This window comes from Nyctereutes procyonoides, unplaced genomic scaffold, assembly GCF_905146905.1.
Source record: "Nyctereutes procyonoides isolate TBG_1078 unplaced genomic scaffold, NYPRO_anot_genome, whole genome shotgun sequence".
In the NCBI taxonomy this organism is placed as follows: Eukaryota; Metazoa; Chordata; class Mammalia; order Carnivora; family Canidae; genus Nyctereutes; species Nyctereutes procyonoides.
Genome location: NW_026575142.1, coordinates 7,833,651 through 7,860,244, shown reverse-complemented (window position 1 = coordinate 7,860,244; position 26,594 = coordinate 7,833,651). Strand labels below are relative to the sequence as shown.

At 34.8% G+C, this 26,594-nt stretch overlaps 1 protein-coding gene across 5 annotated transcripts in view; it reads right to left on the bottom strand.

Moving 5' to 3' along the window:
- Positions 1-7,150: 7,150 nt before the first annotated feature.
- Positions 7,151-26,594, bottom strand: part of CWC22 (CWC22 spliceosome associated protein homolog) — a 58,797-nt gene continuing 39,353 nt past the window's right edge. For 4 of the 5 annotated variants that reach the window (XM_055308326.1, XM_055308325.1, XM_055308328.1 and 1 more), the window contains 9 exons: positions 25,957-26,067; positions 24,578-24,659; positions 20,185-20,245; positions 17,124-17,201; positions 16,301-16,453; positions 14,719-14,846; positions 12,893-12,994; positions 12,579-12,799; positions 7,151-7,995 (listed from right to left, as the gene is read on the bottom strand). In XM_055308326.1, coding sequence (XP_055164301.1) covers positions 7,409-7,995; positions 12,579-12,799; positions 12,893-12,994; positions 14,719-14,846; positions 16,301-16,453; positions 17,124-17,201; positions 20,185-20,245; positions 24,578-24,659; positions 25,957-26,067 — 1,523 coding nt within the window. In that variant the 3' untranslated portion in view covers positions 7,151-7,408. The remainder of the gene's footprint in view (positions 7,996-12,578; positions 12,800-12,892; positions 12,995-14,718; positions 14,847-16,300; positions 16,454-17,123; positions 17,202-20,184; positions 20,246-24,577; positions 24,660-25,956; positions 26,068-26,594) is intronic. The other variant, XM_055308329.1, reaches the window with a different exon arrangement.

Here is a 26,594-nt window from a genome sequence, read left to right as displayed (position 1 = left end):
TTTTGGTGCAGAAATATGTGTACATATTTCTGTTGGGAAGAAAAAAGATTGAAAATGTGCACAGTGTTCATACTGTTAATTCTATGTACCCAATATGCAGTGTTCTTCTCCCACTCCCAGCTTTATTGAGGTATAATTGACAGTTGACAAATAAAATTGTAAGCTATTTAAAGTACACAAAATGATTTGATGTATATATACATTGTGAGTTCCTCCCATTGAGTTAATTAACACATCTATCACCCCACTTCTCACATTGTTTTGTGAGTGTGTGTGTGAGAACATTTAAGTTCTACCCTTTTAGCAAATTTCAATTATACAATGCAGTGTCATCAACTATAGTCACCATGTTATACATTAGACCTTCAGACTTTATTCATCTTGTAACTAAAAGTTTGTGCCCTTTTACTAACCTCTCTCCACTTACCATGTCATGTCCTAGTATACTGTTGAACACCTAGGGGTGGAATTGCTGGTGACTAGGGAACATGTATGTTCCCATTTAGCTGATACTGTCAAACCATTTTCTAAAAGGATTCTACTCATTTATACCCCCTCCACTCCTATGCATTTTTCCTTTAATATATTCTTATGCATAAATTTTACCTTAATTTTGGTGTTCCAGGTTCTTAAGCTAATATGTTCTTAACTTTTACTTTCTCATGCTCTACAAAAGAGTTATATTTGGACTCCAACTGGGGTTAATAGTAGTTGATCTGTATTTGAAATTACAAAACCCCAAGAATCTCAAAGTATAGACAATTATTCTGCTTAACAATAAACCAAAATATTCCGTTTCCCCATTCATTCATCAAAGGCTCATCAAGCATCTACAAGAGATTTTTAGATTTGAACATGGGGATACAAAGGGATATAAAATTGAATTTCTGACCTCTTAGAAGTATGGACAGTAGAAGATGACTTTTTGTCAGCAACTACCCGCTCCTCCCCAGTGCCCGTTACCTCTCCTATTACTTCTCCAATACCTACCTCTAGTCTAGATGAGTAATGCAGGATCTTTCAGGAACCACAAATGCAATTTTTCTTCCTCTCTTTTCCCTTCTTGGTTAAATACCCATAAGAGTTTCGTTTTTTCCCTTTTTAGACAAAAAATAAGGTTAAGGACACAAGCAAACTTGTTCTTAAAATTTGAGGAATGGTGGTGATATTTATTTTTCACACTTTTTCCTGTATTTCAAGGAAGAGTCTACAGGTATTTGTATATAATGGGATTTTCAGACTGCTTTTATTTTGTGTAAGAAGATTGCAAATGTTTGCAGTGTTCTTACTGTTCAGTATTTCATATCGTAAAAATGATTAGGAGGATACATTAGTTGTTAAGGTAAAGTATCTCTGTGGCTTAAAGGAGGTATTACAGCTCTCAAAATAGCTTCAGTTAGTCCTTTTCATTGGTAATATGAAACCAGTTTTTGTTTGTGAATTGAATTGTTGCATCTGTGCAATACATTTCAAAGCCCAAGACGAGTGCTTATAGGAAAAGTGAGGTTCTGTTATTTATAAAAATAGATCATGAGACATAAAATTAACCTCATTTAAAATCACTGGTAATAAAATCAACTTAATTTAAATCACTCATTTAGATATTTCTATAAAGTATTAAGAGCCACCCAATCGTACTTCGTTGTATTTTTTTCATAGGTCATCTTTATTGGGTATGTATTTATTTCCTTCTATCCTTCTGCAAGTAAAAGTATGTGAGCAAAAATAGGGTGAGGTGGAATCATAGCTGCTCAAATGATTCCATCCTGTCCATCAACAGGAATCACCCTGAATTAATACAGATGTTTTGAGTACAAATGCAAATCAAAGTTGCTTAAATAGAAAAGGGCTTCATTTAACTCATGTAACTGGGAAATGTAGCATCAGCCACAGTCCAATTTATTTAGGGACTCAAACAGAATTGTTTCCTCCTCCATCATGGGGACTGCTTGCTCCTGAGCTGCACTGATGTACTGCAGAGTGGCCTTTTCCACAGGACTATGGATGCTCGCTTCAGTAAATGCCCTCTTGCTCTGTGTGCCCTTAGATCTGGTCCTGTGTTTTATGCTCCAAATTGAAGATCTACTGGGCAAGGATTCTGACTGGATCAGCTTAGGGTCTCATGCTCATTGCTGGATCAATTACATTGTTCAGGGAACTGGATACTCTGGCCAGTGCTTTTGTTGGCAAGTCCCCCAAAGTATCTGATCAGAGAGAAGGAATAATCCTCAGGAAAGAAAAATAGCAAATGTTCATTATAGCCTTTACAGGGATTTTACATGTACTGGTCGTAGAAATAGTGTTAGGGGAGGGAAGATTTCTGGTTAATGTGCTATATAAAGTATGGGAATCATAAGGACTCTTAATTCATACCAGATACTTGGTCCAGGATTTCTTCCAGGATAGAATCTAACTTAGAGGAGATTAAATCCCATTTGCCCAATCTTTTAGGTCCTATATTCCAAGAAATTACTGGTTTAATGACTAGTTAATTCACTTCAGCAACCATTTGATGGTCAGTGAAGTGTTTGATCAAAAACTGAGGTGTTTGGATATTGGATAATCTAATTCTCTATTATAAGATTAAAAATAATACAATAGTCACAGCTGGTTGTTTTCCATTCCTGAAATGTGTTGGTTATAATACACAGCTCGTGAGAAACCAGAACCTATATGAGACAATTATATTAACTGGCTAATAATCATGCTCCCATTTGCAGAAAACCTGCCTCTCAAAATGTCAACCAGTGTCTTCCCTAGAATGATACCAGGAAATTTTGCTAAACAAAAACAGTTGGAATATTGCTATCCACTACTCTTAAATGAGTATTAAATACTCATTTAAAACAAGTCTTGCCCTTAAGAGAGAAGAGGGCAGTACAATAGACATAGCTTTATATGCACGGGCACAGTGACACTCCCAGAACAAGCACTATCATTGTGATCCACTAAAGAGTATTTCCTAAGTGGTGCCTTGGAGGGCATATTTGGCAATGTCTGGAGACATTTTTGATTGTCAGGATTGGGAAATTAGGGCCATAGGTATTTAGCAGCTAGGGTCAGGGATGCTGCTAAACATTCTACATGTTCAGGGCAGCCCCCTACAATAAACTGACCACAAATGTCAGTACTACTGAGATTAAGAAGCACAGACCTGCACAGTGTGCAGACAGAAAGGCAATATTTAAGACAAAACTCCTGGCTGATTAATGTATAATCTACCTAGGGGGGTCAGATCAAAAAGAAAAATGATCTCACAGCACAATATATAAGTGCTAATCACAAGGCCTTTACTACACGTGCCTTGAACTGAATCAAACAATATAGAAGGAAAGGCCATTGTTGGGTTCTACATCAGCAACACCTTGCAGGTTGTAAAACTGGGGTCTCTCTTACCTTATAGTTGATGTAAAAAATTAGGGACTCTAAGATGCCTGCCACAGAGTAGTGCTGAAAGGATGGCAGCTCCTAGAACAAACATTAAGAAAGACAGGTTGAACTTGAATTTTAAAGAAACTAGGGTAACAAGCTGGGACTTTACCCATCATATAGTCTAGAGGAGTCATTGAACTTCCATGTAGAAGGTAACAGGATGGAAATAAGGCTTTAGATAACTGAATTCAGAGTCCAGATAGATAGTATACAGGTGATCACTGCTCTGTTCTTTTGGCTTTTCTAAATAGCTAACATTTTTCAAAGTCTAAGTTTTATTTTTTAAATTTTAGTTTGTTTTCCCCTGCAGGGATTTAGGTTCAAGTGAAGACAGGGCCTGTTTGTTTGCTCTTTGCTATCTCCTTGGAATAGGGCATGGTGCACAGGAGGATGACGCATAAACTACTGTTGAAGTCCAGGGGCACTGGGTGCATCAGTTGGTTGAGTGTCTGACTCTTGGTTTTGGCTCAGGTCATGATCTCATGGGTCCTGAGATCTGGGCTGCAATGGACTCCACACTCAGTGGGGAGGGAGTCTGCTTGAAGATTCTCTCCCTCTGTCTTTTCCTCCCTCTCTAAAAAACAAACAAAACAAAAAAATTGTGGAAGTTTGGGGATTTGGGGGCAGGGGAACTCAAAACTGATGGGAGATTTGTGGAATCAACTGCACTTGTTAGAAAGGATGTAGATTTGAGGAAAAACAAATTGTATTTTGGATACATAAAATTGTAAGAAAGCCAATGAAGTACAGAACTAAAACCTGGCAAACGTTTTAAAGCAAGAGCGAACTGTTGAGGTTAGTAAAGTAGGAGTTTTCGCAACAAAGATGACAGTTCTTATCCTCCCACTATTATAGAGGAGAAAGTAAAACAGTGATGAGGTTTGTATAAAACAAAGAGTGTCATTTCAAGTAAATAATAAATAGCTTTTGAGGATCTAGAGAGTAGACTCACAAAAGCTAATTCACCTGAAGGGATCATTTTGTTTGGACTTTTTTTTTTTTTTAATAAATTTATTTTTTATTGGTGTTCAATTTGCCAACATACAGAATAACACCCAGTGCTCATCCCGTCAAGTGCTTTGGGCTGTTTTTAAACTTAAAAAAAAAAAATCATTGCCAACATTTAAAAATCAGAGGTTCTAATTCTTTGACTCTCTTGAGAATCGGGCAGATTTGTCAACCTTTGGCCATTTTTATGGGCATAGTTAGAATGGAGCTGAGTAACTACTGCTGCCTTTGAGTCACTCCAGTTGACTCCTAATCTGATTTCTCTCATTTGTCATCCCCCATATGTGAGATTGCAATTCCTGGTCTAGTGGTACTCTCTCAGTGTTTAGTAACAAAAATAATAAAAACAGTTAACACTGAACACTTAGTTGCAGGCCCTGTTCATGACACAGAGACCATTCACTATTGAAGGGAGTTATGGTTCTATCATGGCACACAGGAGAAAATGGACACAAATGGAGACATAAAGGTTAAAGGAATTGCCCCAAAGTCAACAGCCAGCAAGTGGTATAGGCTCAGATAAAAACCTAGTTGGACTTAAATGTTCAGTTAGCCAAATCAATTTTAACCAAGTCCGTACGTCTGAAGTTTTGATGAAATGGAAGGATTCCTAGACTATCACTACTAGAACAGGTGAGTGGGATGGGCAGTGGTCAGCGTGATGCTTGTAGCCGATTTCAGAGGTGGTAAGAATTCTGAAGTCAACATGAAGGGATGACCATGTGTGCAGGTGGTAAATGGTAAATAGGGATAGAGAAACTTTGTGTGCAAGAAGTTGAGGAAATGGGAAACCATGAGTAATGCACATGAAATCTACAGGACTCAGCTAATCCTTAAAAAGTGCAAAACTTAAGAAGTAAAAAGTCAGAATTAGCAGACATAGTCAACATGTTTCTTGTCTGCATTTTAAAAGGATGAAAGTGAAAAACCTGCCTCAATGGCAGGGCGGGGGTGGGGATATGTGCACATATCACATTTGATGCAGTAGAAATGAACTGTGAAGGCACACAGTCCAGTTCTGCCCCCAGGCTCCCATTTTTTCATGCCCTGATAGGACTCAAGTTATATTCAAATACTTTTGCTCAAAGCGAGTTAGGTGTTCTGTTAACTACTTTTGTTAAAAGTAAAATCGTGAGAAAAATAAAAAAAACTCCAACTAGTTGAATAGGAAATGCTAACATACACCTCTAGGTAGTTATTTGTTATAAATTAACATCTATACCTCAGCAGTTCCTTTTGCCTGGGTTCCCCCCACAGCAGTCCACAGGGTTCAAGCCCTTAGTTCCTTCAACAATATGGACAAGCATCACCATATAAACCTTCCCTTGGAAAATTACCAGCCACCCCACCAATATCATGACCACTGTATCTCCCTATCATAGTATCAACCTTGTAAGAGTTGAGACTTTGTTTTCTTCATGGTTTTATTTCTAGTTCCTAGAACAGGTCTAGGCACATAATAGAAGCTCAATAAATAACTTTTTACATTTGAAAACTTATCTACTTTAGTAATTATTATTTAAGATCTCAATGACTCAAAAAAATAATCATTTCCCGTTTCTACATGTACTGTAGAAAGTGAAGAAAATAAGCTAGAATTTCTAGTTGTTTTTTTCTTTTATCACTTCCAAAGATCAGTGTTCACTTACAAAAATAAACTCATTTTCTTTAGAGCTCATAGCCTATGCTTTCCTTAAGTCCAATTTGCTGAGCTTCAAAATTCTGTGAAATGCACTGTGTCCATGATAGTACTTTCTAATGACAGCTCAGCACCTTCTAACCACCACAGTAGGAGAAAATACTAGAAATAATTTTTCTAGGCTGTCATATTCAATTAATACTTTTTTTTTTTTTTGCACAGAGGCAGGAAGATAGGACGAATAATATATTTACATGGACTTTGTTATTATTTATATTCAGGTTTTTCAACAAAAATAGTAAAGATTTTGAATTAGAGAATGCCTGAAAGTCAAACATTAAAATGGTGGTCCCATTATTCTTGAAACCAGACATTAGATAAAATGGATTTTATGTACTTTAGAAGTGAATAAGACAGGTAGTCTATTTGGTAAGTAGGGTTAAATGTCAGCAAATCTAAAATTTCAGAGGCAATATTTTATTTCAAAAGTATATAAATAATATGGTCACATTAATTGGTGAGAGTTACAATGATGGAAACCTTTAAAATTCTTGTAAAAAATGGAATTATTTCACAGTTAGGCTGTTCACATTTCTCATTACTATACGTTTTCCAATGATCTATTAATTTAAATTGAAAGTTAAATACACATTAACTCACCAACAATGATAATAACTTCAAGGTTGAGAAAAAGCACTAATCACAAAGAATGTTAATCTAGAGAAGAAATATTATCAATGAGAGAAGTCCTAGTTCCAAATAATAGAGCTGTGCATCTGTTTAAAAGATCCTTAGCTTCATCAAAACACATGTTAAAGAAAATTACACATACCTAACTTTGTTCAAGATATAATAAGAAACTTGAAATAATTCCTGTTTTAAGAGTGACTCCTAAAAAATGTTCATAGCATCTTATTAACAAAGCCAAAATATTACACTAAAATGGTTCATCTATCTTGATCTCTTGTTATTTAAAAAAAAAAAAGCAACTAATAATTCATCATAATTGTTCTATAAACGATTGGAAACATTATCAGGAGAAAAAATTTTGTCAATGAAAAAAATCACTGATTCAATGAGCATTTGATCATTTTATTAACAAAATATAAGCAAGAATTACATCCCTCTCTAATGAAACTTCTCAAATAATTTTATGTGGAGGGCCTTGAGATGTATCAATTATAAAACATGTTAAAATGAAAAAAAATTTTAAATGTACAAATACAAACCAGTACTTTATACAAGAATTCTCTATAAAGTTCGTTAATGTAAAAAATAATTTGTCTCAACTGAATATAAGGCATGTTCAGTTTCTGTAATTTTGTAGAATTATTTTTTTTGCTTTGTTGGAGATTTTTCTCTTCGCCGGTCCTGATGTTTCTTTGATTCTCTGGATTGTGTAGAGTATCTGCTAGATTTTTCCCATCGCCTCTCGGCACCATTTTGATACCTATCTTCATCACTTCTAGAGCCTGAATATTTTCTAGTCTTTTCTCTTGACTTTGATCTATCTTTTCTTACAACATTTTCACTGTCCTTATTTCGCTGTCTGTGCTCATTTTCGGAAAAAGAATTTCTTCTCTCTCCTCTCTTTTTTTTGGGATCACCATGCTTATTTTCCAAATCTGTGTGCACTTCTTGGTCTCTGTCATTCACGATTCTATTGTAACTGTTTCGTTCAGAAGGAACACTTCTGTCTGAAGTGTATTTTGTTATGGGATTTCTCCAATTTGGATCCCGTGAATTTTTATCTTTATATTTTTCTGACCGTCTTTCTCTTTCAGTCCTTGTTTCCTGATGTCTTTGCTCTGGCTTTCTTTCTTCTTGTTTCCTATTGTGGGTTTGTTGTTTCCTGATCAATTTATCTACTTCTTTACTTCTGCTGTTCCCTTGTCCCTTCTTTCTTCTATCTTTAGCTGCATGTGTAAAATGAAATAGTTAGGTTTTATTTTAATATTTAATTTCATAATTTAACAATTATAGTTACTGATCTATTGTAGGTTTATTAATTCAGATAAGCTGGATGCAAAACTAAACTGATTGAATGGAAAGTCTGATGTCAGAATATTGTACAAGATGAGTAATTTTTAAGAATATATATCATATCACCATTAGTTACTAAAGTACCATTTTGATCCTTAGACTCAAAGCTGTAAACAGAAACTTGACATAAACTATAGCAAATGTAAAATTTTTTATAAAGTGACTAACAGGTATATATTTCCACTTATAAATTTTATTCAAAAACTCCAGCCCATGTGCACTTTGTCATATGAAATATGTCAGATCTGGCATGTTAATAATAAAAAGACAGTGATCAGATATGCAAGTAACATCACTCCCTAAAGGTGGGGGAGTAGGATGATGGAGTTTGTTTAACAGCATGAATATATATTTTTCAAGTAAAAGCCTCTTCCTACAAAAACAACAGCTCTGCTCTCCAGTGCTATCAGGGAGAAGTATCTGTACCAGGAAGAGAAGAAGCTTGTTAAGACATATAATCATGAACTTTTATGAGAGCTATGAAGGCTTGATTTCTGAGAAAAACCGTTCTGAAATGGTCTAGAACAATTTTTACTGATATAATCAACAAATACAAATATTAAATAATCACGGAGAAATTTTAAGCTATAAAACATATTTAATCACTTTATCTTTGTTATTTCTTTTGAGTACATAAATCAAGGTTGCTGAGACGACCAAAGTTTCTGTCAAATTCGTATATATACAGAAAACTGCCTACCTTTGCCTTATCTCCACCCAAATCTCACTGTACCAACCTGTATTTCTCCTGCCAAATGCCTATCCTTGGCACAGTCCATTGGTTTGCCACTAAGGATTTATTTTTCTGGTTTCTATCAAGCGCTCAGCTGAGCTGCAGCTACCCAAGCAGAAACCATCTGGCTGTGTGCTAAATCAATGTCTCTCTGACCCAACTCTACACCACTCTCAGGACGCTGCTGACACAAAACTCCGAGCCCTACCATAATATGCAATCTCTCCAGCCTTTGGTATTTGCTTTACAATTTTCTAATTTTGGGGCAGTTCATACTGCTCTTATGCTACTTAATATTTTACCAATAAAACTGAAAGCTCTGTGCTAAAATGGGATGATAAGGCAAATTAATTTTGAATCAGCAAGATTCCTTATTGCAGCAATTCATGCTGTGTTATCATCTGTTCTCAAAACAGATACCATGAAATAACAAATTCTTTAGAATTAAAAGAGGTGAATATTAAATGAACAATGCTAATATATTTAATTCAAGAATAAGACTTCCCGTGGGCAAATGCAATCTTGTTCTAATATAAAACACTGAGAGTCCCACAATTCTGGCTGCCAAACAGTATGTAATACTCTTTTAAGTGCAACAAGCCAGAGAACAAGAGTGTTCAACCTTCCAACCTACTTTTTCCTGCCTCTGGAATATGCATTAAAAAATAAGAAATGATATGCATTTTAGACAATTAGACTATCTCTTATTTTTAGACTAAGATACTATGATGAAAAAAAACAGTTGACCCTGGGGAAAACAACAGACCATCTCAGAAAATTGCACATTTGAAAAAATCCTTTACTACTGTATTTCCATTCCCAGGGAGAAAGGAGAAAGCTGTGGAGACCAGTGCCCCTGCTGAGAACAACTAGAAATGCCAGAGAAAGATTTAAAATTTTCTGCTTAAAGGCACTAAAGATCTTGAACAACTTGAGATGTTATGAAGAGAGGCAGTGCTCAAAAAAACGATAGGGGTATGTTGAAAGAACACAGGGGCCAACGTGAAGGAGTTCCTGATTGCCAAAGCTGAAATGACGTGAACAACAAAATAAATGATAGTAATGGACTTTAACTCATTCATTCAGATGAATAGCCACTGAGTTCACACTGATAAAAGATACTTAATAAATAAATGGGGGTGGGAGGGGGAGACAACTCTTTCTTAAAGAAGAAATACAGTTATTAAATGTAGAAGAAAAAAGACAAATGGAAAAATCACATTTAGCAAACACCATAGTAGTTAAGTGCTGCAGACGAGATCCAAAGATGTATGCTAAAATTGAAGAGTGAAAGAGAAGAGAGAGGAGACGTAACAAAGTATCAAATTATCTCCCTACAAGATATTAATCTATAGAGAAAAGGAGTTTCCATGAAGAAATCCAGCAGATGTCACCTTAACCAAGTGATCAAAGTTAATATCACCAATAAGACATACCGATATTATGAACTCCAAGATGCACTAAGAATACATCATTTCTATGGTACTCTGTACAAAAGTGCATAACCTCATTCCAATCATGTAAAAACATCAGACAGATCTCCATATTTAGGGATATTGGAAAAAATATCTGAACAGAGGACTTCAAAAGTATCAAAGCTATTAAAACCAAGGAAAGCCAGAGAGGAACTATCACAGGTTACAGAGGACTAAGAAGAAACAAATTCAAGTAGGATCCTGGAATAAGAAAAAAGACATTAATGGAAAAACTGGTGAAATTCAAGTAATAATTTATTTAATGTATTGTTCCAATGTTAATTTCCTGGCTTTCATAATTGAACTATGGTTACACAAAATGCCAACTTTACGGGAAGTTGGGTGAAGGCTACGTGGGAATTCTCTGTACTATTTGCAATTTCCTTGTAAGTTGAATAAGGGCCAAGATAAGATTCAAGAGAAGGCAGGACCATAGAGAGGTAAGCTGACATTCCACAGCTACTTTCTCCCTTTGGGCATCTGCTGATTCGGCGCTGCTGCTGTGGGTCAGAGAGACCAGCAGAGATCTGGCGCCTGAACAGGCCTGGAGAGACAAGAATGGAATGGAACTAGCTCTTTGCAATGTTTGTATGTGACAGAAGATACATATCCAGAAAACTACAGAACTCCTACAAATTTATAGAAGAGATAATAAAACAAGAAAAGGGAAGGGGGTAGCAAAAGACTTGAACAGCCACATAACAAAAGGAAAATGGCCAATAAAAAGGTAGTGCTCAACCTCATTAGTGATCAAGAAAAATGCAAATTACAACCACAATGCAATACTGTTACATGTCCACCAAAATGGTTAAAATGAAGAAGATAGCTAACTGAAGTGATGTGAGGATGGGGGCTACTGGAACTCTCAAGCGTGGCTGATGGGAGGTAAACTGAAAGAACCATGTGCAAAACTGGCAGTATCGGGGATCTCTGGATGGCTCAGCGGTTTGGTGCCTGCCTTTGACCCAGAGCGCGATCCTGGAGTCCCGGGATAGAGTCCCGTGTCGGGCTCCAGGCATGAAGCCTGCTTCTCCCTCCTCCTGTGCCTCTGCCTCTGCCTCTCCCTCTCTCTCTATCATAAATAAATAAATCTTAAAAAAAAAAAAGACTCTCACGGAGTCTTTTAAAAACAAACAAAACTGGCAGTATCTACTAAAGCTAAATACATAACCTACAACCCAGTGGTTCCCAGAGATTCTCTAAGTACGAACCCAGGTGAAATGCACATGTGTAAATTTCATATATATATATATCCCCAATATGAATAACAGTTTTCACAGGACTATTTATAAATCTAAATTGTTCCTGAGTAAATAGACTGCAGCATATTCATACAGTGGAAAACTATACAGCAGTAAGACTGAATGAACTATAACTAAATGCAATATTACAGATGAATCTCACAAAGTAATTGTGAAAGATAAGCCAAGGATAAAGGAGTTTATAAACACTGTTATAAAGGTAAAAACAGGGAACCCTGGGCACAGCGGTTTAGCGCCATCTTCAGCCCAGGGCCTGATCCTGGAGACCAGGGATCGAGTCCCATGTCAGGCTCCCTGCATGGAGCCTGCCTCTCCCTCTGCCTGTGTCTCTGCTCGCTCTCTCTCTCTCTCAAATAATTAAAAAATAAATAAATAAATAAAATCTTAAAAAAAAAAAGGTTAAAAACAGCCACAACTAATTATGGAATTACAAATGAGAGCAGCAGCTGCCATGAGGCAGTGGATGGCAGGAGTGGCAGTAACTGGTAACTCCTGGTATGGGCAGCGAGCACATGGTTCTCTTCTCTTCATGAAAACTTATGTAGCTGTACACTTACAAAGTATGCACTGAATGCATGGCACATGTCAATGACTAATATAAACCCTCACTAATTAAATTAAAAAACTAAAATTTCTTTAAAATACACAGGAAATAAATAAAATTTAATAGCCAGAAAAGCTATAAGCTGGCATAAAGGCATTATAAATGAATGGTAGTTCAGTCATCACTCAAACAAATTTTGCCAAAGAAATATCTTCATTTCTATGAAGAGGATTCCAATAGGTAATCCTAGCATTATAAATGATGCAATTCACTACAGACTCCAGCAGCGATAGATGATCATTTATATTATTAATTGTGGCTTTTAAACAACTAAACTCTAAAATAATTAAACAATCAAATTATTTTCTTCCCTCGGTGTAAACATCATCAGCAATAAACTTGTTAGAAAAGAGCCCAATCAATTATAAATGAGTTTCCATACCTGAAGCAGAGCTCTGACTACTGCTGGATGAAGAATCGCTCTCTTCACTGGAAGACTCTGAACTGCTGTCACTGCTGTCCGAATCAGAGGCAGAGGAGTCAGACTCTGAAGAGGAGGATGCAGAAGAGGAAGAGGAAGGGGAGGACTTATTTGGCTCAACATCTGGTTTCTGTGCCACAATGACCTTTGGTGTATTTTTGAGATGCTCACGCAATTCATCCCTAATTAAAGATATAATCTGTTAGTGTCTGCTTCAAGGGCAACTGTGAGATAATTTTTTAAGATGGAAATAAAATTCTGAAAATTATCCTTACGTTAAACCTCCAAGACCTATAGAAGTAAAGAAGTTGATGGCAAACCGAGTGTTTCTTGGATTATCTCGGGGTAATAACCCTTCAAAAAATGGCTGGAGGGTTCTAAAACAAGAAAAAAAATGAACAAAACAGAATATATTGCTTAATGATAAAAAGGCAAAGTTTGTATACAGTCATTTTTTCAGATTTTCTATGTATTATTAAATAAATGAAACAGAATCAAGTGATTTATATCATTTATTAGGTCAGGCAATATGCTATCTAAATGAAATGAGTAGGGTCAAGTCATAATTTATTAAACTTACAACAGAGGAGGTTTTTTAAAAGAATCATTTATTTGAGAGAGAGAGAGCAAGAGAGAGTGTGTGTGCATGCGGGGTGGGGGGAATGAAGGGAGAGACAGAATCTCAAGTAGACTCTTCACGGAGCATGGAGCCCCAAAACCGTTCTCACAACCATGACTGTGACCTGAGCTGAAACCAAGAGTCAGACGCTTACTTGACTGAACCACCCAGGCACCCCACAGAGGTTTTTAAAAACTTTTTCATACATCACACATACATATATTGCATAATAACACACACACACACATATAGTATGTGAACATATATAAGACCAAGTAAAAACAAATCTTCTCTGTTTTATTTATATATAAATACACACATACAGACACACAAACACACGCAGCACTGTGTATGGCACTGAAGGATAGGGTAAAAATAGTCAACTAAAGGGAAAAATCATGGATGAAGGCTGCATATAATCATTACTTCTAGGGAGGGGAACAAACAAAACATGAATACAAAGTGGTCTGGACATGGTTCGGAGTGCTACACTGAATGATGAACCAGTAGAACCAGGACAAACTCTTTCATAGAAAAAAGTGACATATAAGGAGAATGGTTAAGAGTTTGCTGGATAGACCAAGAGAGGGGATTTCTAGCTCTGGAAACAGAGGCAAGGAAACATGAATGCACTGAGCAATGGTGGTGCAGCCTGTGAGAAGGAAGGAGATAAACCTGGTGACATAAACAGGGACCAAAAATTAGTCTATGAAGCCAAGGGGAGCAGATGGAATAACCCAGAGAGGGCATTTTGAAAACAAATTGAAACTGTGGCAAAGAGGAGAGGTAGGCTGAAGAGTAGAGACCATGAAGAGTGAGACAGAATGAGAAGAGAGAAGCCACAGTAAGCAAATGGTCAACTGGGTAAATAAGGCTGGAAAGCCCAAGGGCATGAGGACTGAGAAAAAGTACTCAACTTGGCAGGTAGTCACTAGGAAATCTGAAAGGATGATTCAGTAGTGTGAATGAAGTAGAAGTCAATGTGAGTGGCAATGGTAATCTGAGTAAACAAGAAAGAAGAAAGCTGAGATAGGGATTTATAGGATAGTCCTGGAACAAGACCCTCATTCAGTGTCATAATTTGAACTATTCATTACATGACTGAGTCATCTATATATCTTCACAATTGTTCACTGATAACAAAAAATTAATTTTCTAAGGCTCAAGATTAGGGTTAAAAATAAAAATAAAACCGTAAGTACTCACTACTAGAAAACTCCAGTGAAAATGCAAAGTGTGTTCTAAACTAAACTAAAAGAGGCATTAATTCTGTGTTTCTTCCACTGGAACTAAAATCCATCATTAAAAACTGCATGTTGTCCTGTGCCACAGAACATGAGACTCAAGAGTAGTGATTAATGGATGAAGAAAGTCCTAGGGGCTTAACTCTTGTTTTTACAACCAAGGGTAGACTTCTGTTGCTACAAGGAAGGAAAATTCCTGAGGACAGTAAGAATGAAAAATGCATAATGATAAACTTACTCATCCTTTAATCTTGCATTAAGTTTAGGAAGACCCATATATTCACACAGTTCTTGGAAAAATATCTTAACAAAAATTCTACTGGATGACGTAGTGGTTTCTTCACTCAGCTTTATACATTCGAGAACCTGAAAATTAAAATGAGAAGACGATTTTATTTTATTCAAAAGACAAAATGACCAACATTTATGACTCTAAGTGTCTCTACAGAATGATCTGTGAATATCATTCTTTGTCCTAGTAAGTAATACTTCTTGGCCAAATTTAAGACTACCTCTCCATGATAATTTTCATAATGCTAAGATGCTACAGAAATAGAGTTCATTCTTTCTTGAGTAATGTGCTTTTTATAGCAGAGATATATCCTGCTGTGAGTATATAATGCTGAAGAAAAGATTACTAGCTTCTAAAACTCACTCATCAAAATGTGGATGTCTAAGGGTTTGGGGCAAAATGCCACTTAGAGCATTAGGCTATAGTTTTGTATAGTACATATACAAGAAGGGTAAAGACAGCAAGAATGATGGTTTGTTGTGAATGCTAAGATTGAGGCTTAAAATGGAAGCCATGGAGAGATGTTTTAAGACAAATAAAAATACAAGGAACCTCCAGTTTTTATGAGTTCTGTGTTCCAGGAACCCATTTGCTTCGATTATTTAAAACCTTGATTTCATTTTCATTCCCCGAGGAGGAAAAGAAGAAAAAAGTTATTATGATCAGGCTCCTAGGTCAGCTTACAAAGTGCCTATCAATGCAGCTAGACATACTTAGTACTTACATTACAATAATCTACCTAATGTTATGAGCTCACTTTGCTGCTTCATTCTACCATCAGGTTGTGGTATTCTACAATGTGATCCTCTTCTCTCTTTCCTCTTGGATGCAACTTCTTTCTTTCAACTTCACTTTTCTTAGAACCTATCACGTTTTATTTTGTATTGGCGTTATGGGCATATCTATCTTACCTTATGTAGTTCTTCTATGGTAATAAGCTCCTTGAAACCAGAGATCATATATAATTCACTATGGATGCCCAGTATCTCTCTCAAGTGACTGGGCATATAGTTGGTAACTGAATGAATGGTTGTTGGATGAACAGCAGTTGTACAATAAATGCCAGCTTCATGAATGTGTTTCAAATTCCAATCCAGTACACACCTGTGTATCACGGATATCTTAACTTGTTCTAAATAACTATGACTAAAAGATGCATGACCACCAAACTACTGTTGTATGTGAGCATGAGTGTGTATGTGCATGTGTGCGCACAGAGAGAAGATGAAAATCTGTTTTTCCTGAAAACACCATTAGCCATCACTATTAAAAAGCACTGTGATGTTTGGACTGCTAAAATCGCTTAGGATGGTATTGTAGTTCTTACACTCATGCTATTTACTTAGCTTTTTGATATTGTGTTATATGAATATAATCTCAAAGACAGTCATTACAGTAAAAGTTTGCTACATATTTCATTTTAATGTACTTTTCCTACATAGGAAAAGTAGGATTATATTATACATTAATACCTATTCGTGAATAATGGGATTGGGAAAGAAGTATAAATATCAACCCATCTACTTACACTCCATGGAAGTGAATCAGTGTATAAAAGGTGAGCAAACATCTTAGCAACATTTCTCAATTTGTTTGTTTCCAAGCGATGGATGGTATCATACTGTTCTTTGAATATACTTTCAAAGGATTCCATGTATTCTTTTTTCAGCATGCAAAATCGCTAATAAATTAAAAAAAATTGAATGTCAACACCACTAAAAATTGACTGTCAATACCATTATGAGCATATCAGATCCTCCTAAATTTACTGAATCAAAAATTAGTAAACACTTTATATATCATATCAATCTTTTTGTGCTGTATGATGGAATGCTTAAAAGGGAAGGTAATATATATCATCCCTATTTACCTGGGATTTATACACTAAAACAAAATTATACAGGTAGCTTATCATAGACACATACATTTGCATACTATACAAATATACTTCTCCGTGGGTAGAGTTTAGATTTAAAAACTTATTTTATTTTAGCTCATGGTCTATTTGTGTTGCCTGAACATGTACTTGACTTCAGAAACTGTTCTGAGATTTTGAAAAGGCAACATTTAATTGTCCTCTTTGGGAAATTGTTACAAAGCATATAGAATTTCAGAAAGTTCTGGAAGAATCATATGCAATGCTAATAAGGCACTACAAAATGAAGCAGGAAAGGAGGAAACAACAGAGGATGGGAAACCCGAGGAAGGAAAGAGCGATCAGTTTTGAGCAAAGATTTGCTATTACATTAGACAAGACCACAAAACAGACACATTAATTCACAATATTCATGTTAAGGATTCCCTTAGTGATTCTATTAAAATTCCAACAAGAAGAATGAGGCTGAACTCACCCCAGCTAATAAGCCAAAAAATTTCTCATATGTCCTTTGTTGGGCACAGCAGTCAAGTATCATGTTGCAGAGTTCTTTCTATTTGGAAGGAAAATTGCATTAATGATTCAAAACACAATCCATGCTATACTATATGACAACTTATCAATACGATAGAGACAGCTTGAATTTATAAATAAGGGTTTAAGCATACAGAACTTCCGAACCTTTGTGAGCTTATGTTACTAAGACCAAATGATTCAATCTATGTCAAGCCTATACAGTCTTTCAAAGCCTTCAGCCTGGCTGACAGTTTCCATTATCATCTAAGCTAATTAGATTGATTATAAAATTCTAAATTCATATTAAGTATGAACTACTTCAAGAAAATCTACTATATGAAACAGATAACACCAAGAAGAGATTGAATAGATTTTCTAAAAAGACTTTACACAAAATCTTTAAAAATACAGATCATCAATATGCCACCTAACAATTCAGTTAAACACCTTTAAGCTCAATTAATTAAGGAATGTATTTAATTACTATGGAAGAGCTAGAACATGAGTCTTTACAGAACCATAAATAAACACAGCTATGTTAACTTAAAAGATATTCTTTAATAAAAAAATATATTTAAAAGAAGAAGTATCTCTATAGCTGGATTTCCTAGCCTCAAAATAAGTGTTACACACATACATCTAATTATATACATATATATTATACCCTTTCAGTTCATTTTTACTGCTATTTAATTTTACCTTTGTATTTTCAATTAGCAATTTTGACATTTTGTCATATTTAACATGAGATATAACCTAAGTAAATATTGTATTTTTAAAGCTCAGGTCTATAATATTTACTGCATATATCTATGTGCAAGAGGGAGGCAAAGGGTCCCAAAGAAGCACAGAATAGACTCTAGAACTATACTGTCTAGCATGGTAACCTCTAGCTAATTAGTTAAATAACATTACATAAAATTAAAATTTTAGTTCTTCGGTCACATTTTCAGTACTCAAAAGCCACATGTGACTGACTAGTGGCTACTGTATTAGACAGTGTAGAATATATATAAATACTTTCAGCACTGCAGAAAGTTCTATTGGACACCACTGTTCTGGAAACTGATCATCTACGTATAAAACAGTATACTCAAAAGGCCTTAATTCACAATATGAAGTTGTTTTTAGATGTCATTACATTGCTAAATTATTTTTTTATGATTAGTCACAAGTCACCTCAATTAAATAAAAACACTTACTAATGTGTAAGTCCTGAAAAGATATACTTTGTCAAAATTTAATATAGTACTAAAAAGTTAAAATGAGGTTTTTCGGAGTTCTGCAATATTATGTTAATTTGATATATTAAAATGCATTTTCAACTCTTTCTACCAAAACTGTATTTTACAATAACATAACAGTTAATCAGGTTTTAAACAATATAATGTGGTATTATGCTGATAGCACTGCTAATAAAGTCAGTGCTACTTGCAAAACAACTTTCTTTCTTCCCTAGACTAAATGCAATTATAAGAGTTATTCCCTGTGGCTTATAATAATTAAATATTTTAAGATTTTAATTAAATATTATAGCAATTTTAGGACAGTCTTTTGAGTGCATGAAAATAGATGCACGAAGACACTTCCAATTGCTATCAAAATATGTTGAGATTAGTTCTAGAACAACTATCCTCTGAATTAATATTAATAAAACTTAATGACTTAATTATATTCCTCAAATAATGTGAAAAGATCATACAGTAATTTCAGTTTCAATTATAATTTTAAAGGTTAATTCACTAATTTATTTCCTTTCAAAAGTGAACACATGAAGTGCACCCAGGGTACCAATAGGTACACTGTTACTAATATACCAATAAACAAACTTTAAGAGGGAAATAAGAACTTTTTACATTTGAAAAGAACAATTTCTTCTCAAAATTACATACCATAGGATTAAGAAGAAATCCGTCATCTAGAAAAAGGCTGGTAAACTTTTTAAATTAAAGGTCAGATGGTAAATATTTTAGGCTTTAAAGGCCATAAGGTTTCTGTTGCAACCAATCAATTCTGCTGCCATAGGGTGAAAACAAGTATACATAATACACCAACCTATGGGTACGGCTGTATTCCACCATTAAAGTTTTATTCACAAAAAACGGGTAGTGGGCCTGGGCTACAGTCTGCTAATTCCCATAACAGATCATAATTAAAGCCTTAAGGCAAATCACTTATACCAAACAGGAACAGATCAGATAGTCAAGATCTTTTAGAAATAGAAACCAAAGAGCCTAGAGTTGAATATATAAAGTAAAGCAAGTAAAGCAACGTGTGAAAAGCAAAACCCTAAAAGCCTTGGCTCATGTTCCAAGGATTTAAAATGTGGATGGGCAGGGAGGAATATACGTAAGAATACAACTGAAAAAACACCCAAGATAACCTACTCAATCTAGTCTTTATTATTGTTGGCATTAGGGTTCTATGATACTTTTAACAGTGAAGTATACACTAAGTTATAAGATTATGAGTTCCACCCATCAAGAGGGGGCTTAATATAATATACTTTGTGGATTACTGAATTCCTGAAACCCTGCAGAGTGTCTGACATGTAGTGTACGCAGAATACATTTTGCTGAGATAATGAATAAAAGAAAAAAAGACAGATTCTTCTATAGCCAATTAAAGCAACGTAGCAACATGTGCGGTAATCATTATAATTTCTACCAGAAAAGAATGCTTTAGTACATTAAGAAGACAGACTAGGCAATTCATTAAAGAACAAGTTTCCTATTGTATTTTAAGCTACCATTTGATTTACAGGCAACCACTAGGAAATTTATGTAAAGTGCAGTGGGTCAGAGAGACTGGCTCCTTTTCCCACATCCCATGAAAGCAGACCATTTAATTCACTGCAATGAGTAGCATTTATGAAACACCTCAGAACTAAGTTTTAAGTTATTTTAAAATTTCAGAATATCGACGTTATAGATATTGTTTCAATTCATAATACCTATTAACTGTCTTAAACATTTTTATAACTAATATCATTTCCTAATAGAAAAAAAATATTGACTTACTGTTTGGCTTTCAGGGAACTCCATTTTCAGCAATTTGTGAGCACATTCTTCAAAATCTAAACTGTAGAGATAAAATAGTCATAAGAGTTAGGTTAAAAACTCACCGCATTGTTAAATCATACAAGGACCTTATTTTAATAATGGTTTTAAATAAATTTTTTACTGTAACTTCATAGTCCTGAATTGTGTATATAGAAAAGACATTGCTCTTAACTCTACAAAGAATGAAGTACTTACTGAGATACACACAACATGGATGCACTCTGAATTATATGAAGTGAAAAAGTCAGATATAAAAGATCACATAAAGTATGATTCCATTTATATAAAGTGTCCAAACTGGGCAAATACATAGACAAAAAGTAGACACATTTTTATGACATTGCTAAATATTTCCATTTATCTCTGACCCAAGTCAGGAAGAGGTAAAAGATGCTCCAGAGCCCAGCATGACATCCAGTGCTTAACCACATTTATAAGTTATCTTGATTCATACCCAAACACAGTGCTTCTACATTTTCAAAAACTAAGTATATATATATAGTAAATAACCAAAATCACTTATAAGGAAAACAAAATTGCTTTTATACTACATTCATATAAGTTTCATTAAAAATATCTCCAATATGAAGGGATCCCTGGGTGGCTCAGCAGTTTAGCGCCTGCCTTCGGCCCAGGGCGTGATCCTGGAGTCCTGGGATCAAGTCCCACATCGGGCTCCCTGCATGGAGCCTGCCTCTCCCTCTGCCTGTGTCTCTGCCTCTCTCTCTCTCGCTCTCTGTGTCTCTCATGAGTAAATAAAATCGTTAAAAAAAAAAAAATCTCCAATATGCTTAAGAGAATTATCAAATTTAATGTGAGTTCAATTCAGGAAAAATGCTAATATATATGCGCTTTTTGTAGACTGTTCAAACCTTCATTCTTTGGTAACAAGCATATAAAATAATCAGCCACTGAAATAGGATGACTATGAATTTAGTTTTATAGTTCATCTGATTCCTCAGCTTCTGATATTTATTGAGTTTCATAAGCATAAGAGAGTAATGACCCAGGATGGTACTATGTAATGGAATTAAAAAGAAAAAACTAAAATGAAAAAAGAAATATATCAGAAAGAGCTTTCACAACAGGTAATATTAAACAGTATCTGGCACGAAGATTAAAATATTAAACTGTAGTTGATAAACTTCAACAATATAGCAATATCACCAAAAAGTATTTTTAAAGATTTGATATTTTCTTTTCTAATTCTAATTTTTTAAAAACAGAATTAGTATGCATGAAAAAACCCTGCAATTTCTGAAAAATGAATTAGTTAAAAATATTTTATAACTTCCCTTTATCTGACAGGAATCAGTGAGAAAGTTAGCTATGTGATAGTCTATTTTTCTTGTTCTTGTTTTAAGTGTTAACTCCCTACACCAAGATTGTTTTGAAGTTGTACTAAATGTAAAAATTAAATGAATTAAATTTGCTTGATATTTCAGTTACTTTTGGTTGCTAAATCAAATGAATTTCAGGTTTTTTTTTTTTTTTGAATAATTTATTTATTTATTGATGACACACACAGAGAGAGAGGCAGAGACACAGGCAGAGACATAGGCAGGGAACCTGATGCAGGACTTGATCCCAGGCCCCGCAATCATGCCTTTGGGATCTGAGCCAAAGGCAGACGTTCAAACTCTGAGTCACCCAGGCCTCTCTGAATTTCAGGTGCAACACATAAAAACAGTGACTGAAGGAAGGGTAAGAAAAGTGATTTTACATGATGCTAGTTTTTCAGTTGTGTTTACTAACGGTTTTGTTAATATTTCCAATCTAAGAAACTCTGGTGGGAAAATGATAGTCCCACCTCCTTCTGATGCTACAGCTTCAAAAATGCAAAATCAGAGAGGAACATCATTTAAAAACAAGAACAAACAAGAATGTTTACTTTTCAATAACAAAACCAATTGTCTGATTTTGTTTTGTGTAAATGAGAGAGGGTCATTTAGAAGCCAGGATAGTAAAAAAAAAGGTAAGGGTGCTAAGTGAGATCAGTCAACAAGTCTAAAAGGAAAGAAATTAAAAAAAATAAAGTCACCACACAGTTCAGTTGTCAGACCTTAGTTTTGTGTGCAAGAATTCCAAAAACAAACTGTATAAAATGCCCTCATTGCCATCTGACTTGATTACATTCCGTTATTGATTTATATTTGGTAGAGGCTGCTGTAACTATAAACATAAGACTTTTGAAAAATACAAAAAACTGGAAAACAGACGCAAAAAAATCTATAATCCAATCTCCTCTCAAGACAACTATTGTTTATGTTACTGGTAATGGCATGTTAATGCATTCCTTCTAGAATCTGTCTACCTATTTCAACAGTTAAGATAATACTACTGGTGCAGTACTATACAGTCTGTACAATTTTTGCCCTACTTCACATTAAGTCAGACCACTTGCCTGCATCAATAATAATTTCCCATTAGCCTAACTTTCAATGGTGGCATAAAATGGACATTTGATTATTTGTATTGGATTATTTGTATTGATGGTCTTTTTTTCCCCCCCATAATGAACAATTCTATATATAATTCTCTATCAATATATATTTCTTTAAGAAATATAACAGAGAATGGTCAAATGGTATGAACACTAAGCCCTTGGTTCATGTTATCAAAAGGCTTTCCATGAAGAGTGTATACACTTAAATTCCCTGTACCTGTATCTCACTAAAACCATTAGTACTGAGTACTGTTGCTTTGGGAGGGAGGGGGGGGCTCATTTCAGTTGTTTTAATGACTAACAATAGCACTTATTAGTCTAGAGTGTTATTTATTCAATAACTTTGTATTTCAAGATCCCATTACATGAATCCCCCAACCATGTCCTTTAACCACTATCAAAGTCTTTGAGGTTCTTTCCTAAAATATGTATGAGATATTAAGTATCGTAAACTTTGTCATATAGAAATTACTTTTACTAGGCATCGGGGGGCTCAGAACTCTTAAATACCAACACCTAAAACAGTGTTCCTGTTACCAGTGTTGGTACTACTCTATAATTGTGATTGTCACCTAATGCTTTTATTTTTCAAATCTTTTGTGTGATTCAAGGATTATTAAGGTTTGGTAAACTAAAAAACAGTTTCCTTTAAATAATTATTCAAAGAACTCTCCTGTAACTCTTCAAAGTTAACAGCAATATTAAAACAGTAAATCTGCTGTTTACAACAGATTACTGTTGAATTTCTAGAAAAGGATAAAGGTCAAACTCTAAGAATTCTTACCTATAACAAAAAAATTCTCATTTTCCACTTTAAGTTTGTAAGAAAAAAGTTAATAGATTTTTCTTTCATGTGAAAGGCAAAGAAATAGGTAAGGATAAACCAAAAATATTTCTAGCTAATGTTTTGCTTTTTAACATCTTTCTGAAGATGAATCTAAGCCAAAAAGTTTTCAGACAGAATAAAAACAGGATGACTCCTACGTATGAATCATTTTTGCTATTACATCATACTAAATGGAAATATACAAAACCTAGTAAGAAAACAAAACTGAGAAAATATTCCTCCTCCAGTGCAAAATGTAAACACTGTGCCCATTAAATCAATAGGTTGATTCGCATAAAAAACAGATGTACTAAGCATTTAATATTTCATTTATTTCTCTTCCAAACCAAACTCACAGCCTTCAAAGGGAATAGGATATTCACATGACATCACAGTAGTTCTTACTTAACATTACTTCAAAGGATCCTCAAAACCTTCCTAATTCCTATTTCCATTTATATTCATTTCCATGTGCACACAAAAAAATCAGCATCCAAAAGTTATCTCTGTGCTTCTCTGCTTAGAATCAGAATTAGAAACCAAATAAAAAAATAATATATCTTCACTATAATTATATACTGTGCCAGCTCTATAATACAGAATTATCTTCAGGTTCTTATTAGTGATACTTAACTATAAGGAATGACACAGTTAAAAAAAAATCCATTTAATTATGTAACACAATAAGACCTTCCAAATAAGTAAAGATAATTTTCTTGTGACGCAAAGAAGCAACAGCAGGGATCTATGAGGTTGGGCAGATAGTTTGAGAATATCTAGTTTTCTGTCATCAGATTCTAAAAATCCCATTCTTGTCCATCCCCTATCAAAATTAAGGATTGGGGCAGCCCGGCTGGCTCAGAGGTTTAGTGCCGCCTTCAGCCCAGGGTGTGGTCCTGGAGACCTGGGATCGAGTCCCATGTCGGGCTCCCTGCATGGAGCCTGCTTCTCCCTCTGTCTGTGTCTCTGCCTTTCTCTCTCTCTCTCTCTCTCTCTCTCTCTCTGTCTCTCTTAAATAAATGAATAAATAAAATCTTAAAAAAAAAAAAAGGATCAATTGAGAGGCAGTATCTTCTTACCTTGACTGAATAGCAAGATAAATTGTACGCCGAAATGAAACTAGATTAATTTCTGTTTTGTCATGAATAGTCACTTTTTGTCCTGAAAGAAATTAAACATAATGAAGTTATGAAACTACAAAAATAAACATGAAGGACTGAAAATATATCTCTAGATGATAATTTTTCATAAATATTTAGAATCTATGAGTTTAACAATACTCTTTTCTACACTGCTTTCTACACCAAAGCATTTGCAGAGCTCAAAGTATCCATTTCTTGTCTTCTGCATCTTAGAGTATTTTAATAACTTTTGTCAGTTCAAAGAAGTCAGAAATCAAGCCAGAAATATTATTTTTGTTTCTGTGTCTCCTGCTCATTTAGATATTATAAGAGGCAGCACTCATGCTGTTGTTTGGTGAAATATTATTTTTAGAGCTATAAACAGTATTTTGATAATTTGGAAGAATGGTAAATTATGGATAGAAATTCAGTTTCAGAGAACACTGGATCATGACAGACTAGATGGGTTCAATATAAATATGTGTGTTTGTCAAAATTTTCTCTTATCTAATGAATTTTCTTCCCCTATAAATATTTGATAGTTTTTATTTGAACAGTATTTTCACAGAAAACAAAGAAATTCTAAAGTTTAATGTATGTAGTACATAGTTAGGAAATGTTTTAAGTAAGAAAGACACTGAAAAAAATTAAATTTGTTTTTATTAAATATGTTGTAGAAGAATAATTACACTTTAAGACAAAACTAAAATATATCATGTCCTAGAATGGAAAGACATACTTTTAATATTTTCAAATATGTAATATAAGTAAATAATGACCAGGTTTATGTATGTTCTAATGTCTTAACTAAGACTTAACCAAAATAAAGTTCTGAGCTCATTTTTCTATGAAATAAAGCAATCAAAGCTGAAGGAGAAGTACATCATGTCTGCTTTGTACAAACACAGATTTTGGCCTCCCCCTCTCTATTTTGCCAAAATGAATAGCAAATACCTTGCCACTCTCATCTGTCACATTCATATCAGGGTTGCAGAAATTACTCGACATGAATGCATGTTATTCATAGTTTATACTCAAAGGCATTAAATGTCAAAATTATGCTGATATTAAAAAATGATTTCCTTGTTTAATATTTTTAGAGCAGGGTTTTTCAACTTAGCAATACTGATATTTCCAGCTAGGTAATACCGTGTTGTGGCGGGGGCAAGGGGACAGTCTTATAACTTGTAGGATGTTTAACAGCATCCCTAGCCTTGACCCATCAGAAGCCAGCAGCAGCCGCCAGACCTCCACTGATCCAGAACCACTATTTTAGAGGATTACATTAAGAATTAAACTTCAGAGTATTTGACAAGTAGTATTTGAACGAGCCATACTTTTACCTTCTTCATCTTCTTCTCCTTCTTCGTCCTCTTCTTCTTCCTCTTCTTCACTGCTTCCAGCATCTTGGTCTGTGTTTGAGTCACTATCTCCCTCATCAAGAATTTCTACAAGAACACAGTATAGGAAAATATTAAGGAGAAAGTGATAAACATGAATCTCATTCTGAGAAGATAATTCTCAGTTCACCAAAATCCACAGTGGCTACAGTTTATTACCCAAGAAAGTGAGCACAGGGGCCTCATATTATTGCCTAGGTGGTCAGAGAGCCATATGTATCCTTCTTCTTTTTTTCTTTTGTTAAAGATTTTATTTATTTGTTCATGAGAGACAGAGAGAGGGGCAGAGACATAGACACACAGAGAGAGGCAGAGACATAGGCAGAGAGAGAAGCAGGCTCCCTATGGGGAGCCTGTTGTGGGACTCGATCCCAGAATCCTAGGATCACGACCTGAGCTAAAGGCAAATGCTCAACCACTGAGCCACCCAGGCATCCTCATTCTTCTGCCAGGTAGAAACTGGTCATAAAATAAGGGATGAGAAGAACAACAAAAAGTAGATGAAGGTTTTCCAAAAGAGCAAGAGCACCAGAAAAACAAATTATAAATGGAAACTAGAATACTGGAGTCAAAAA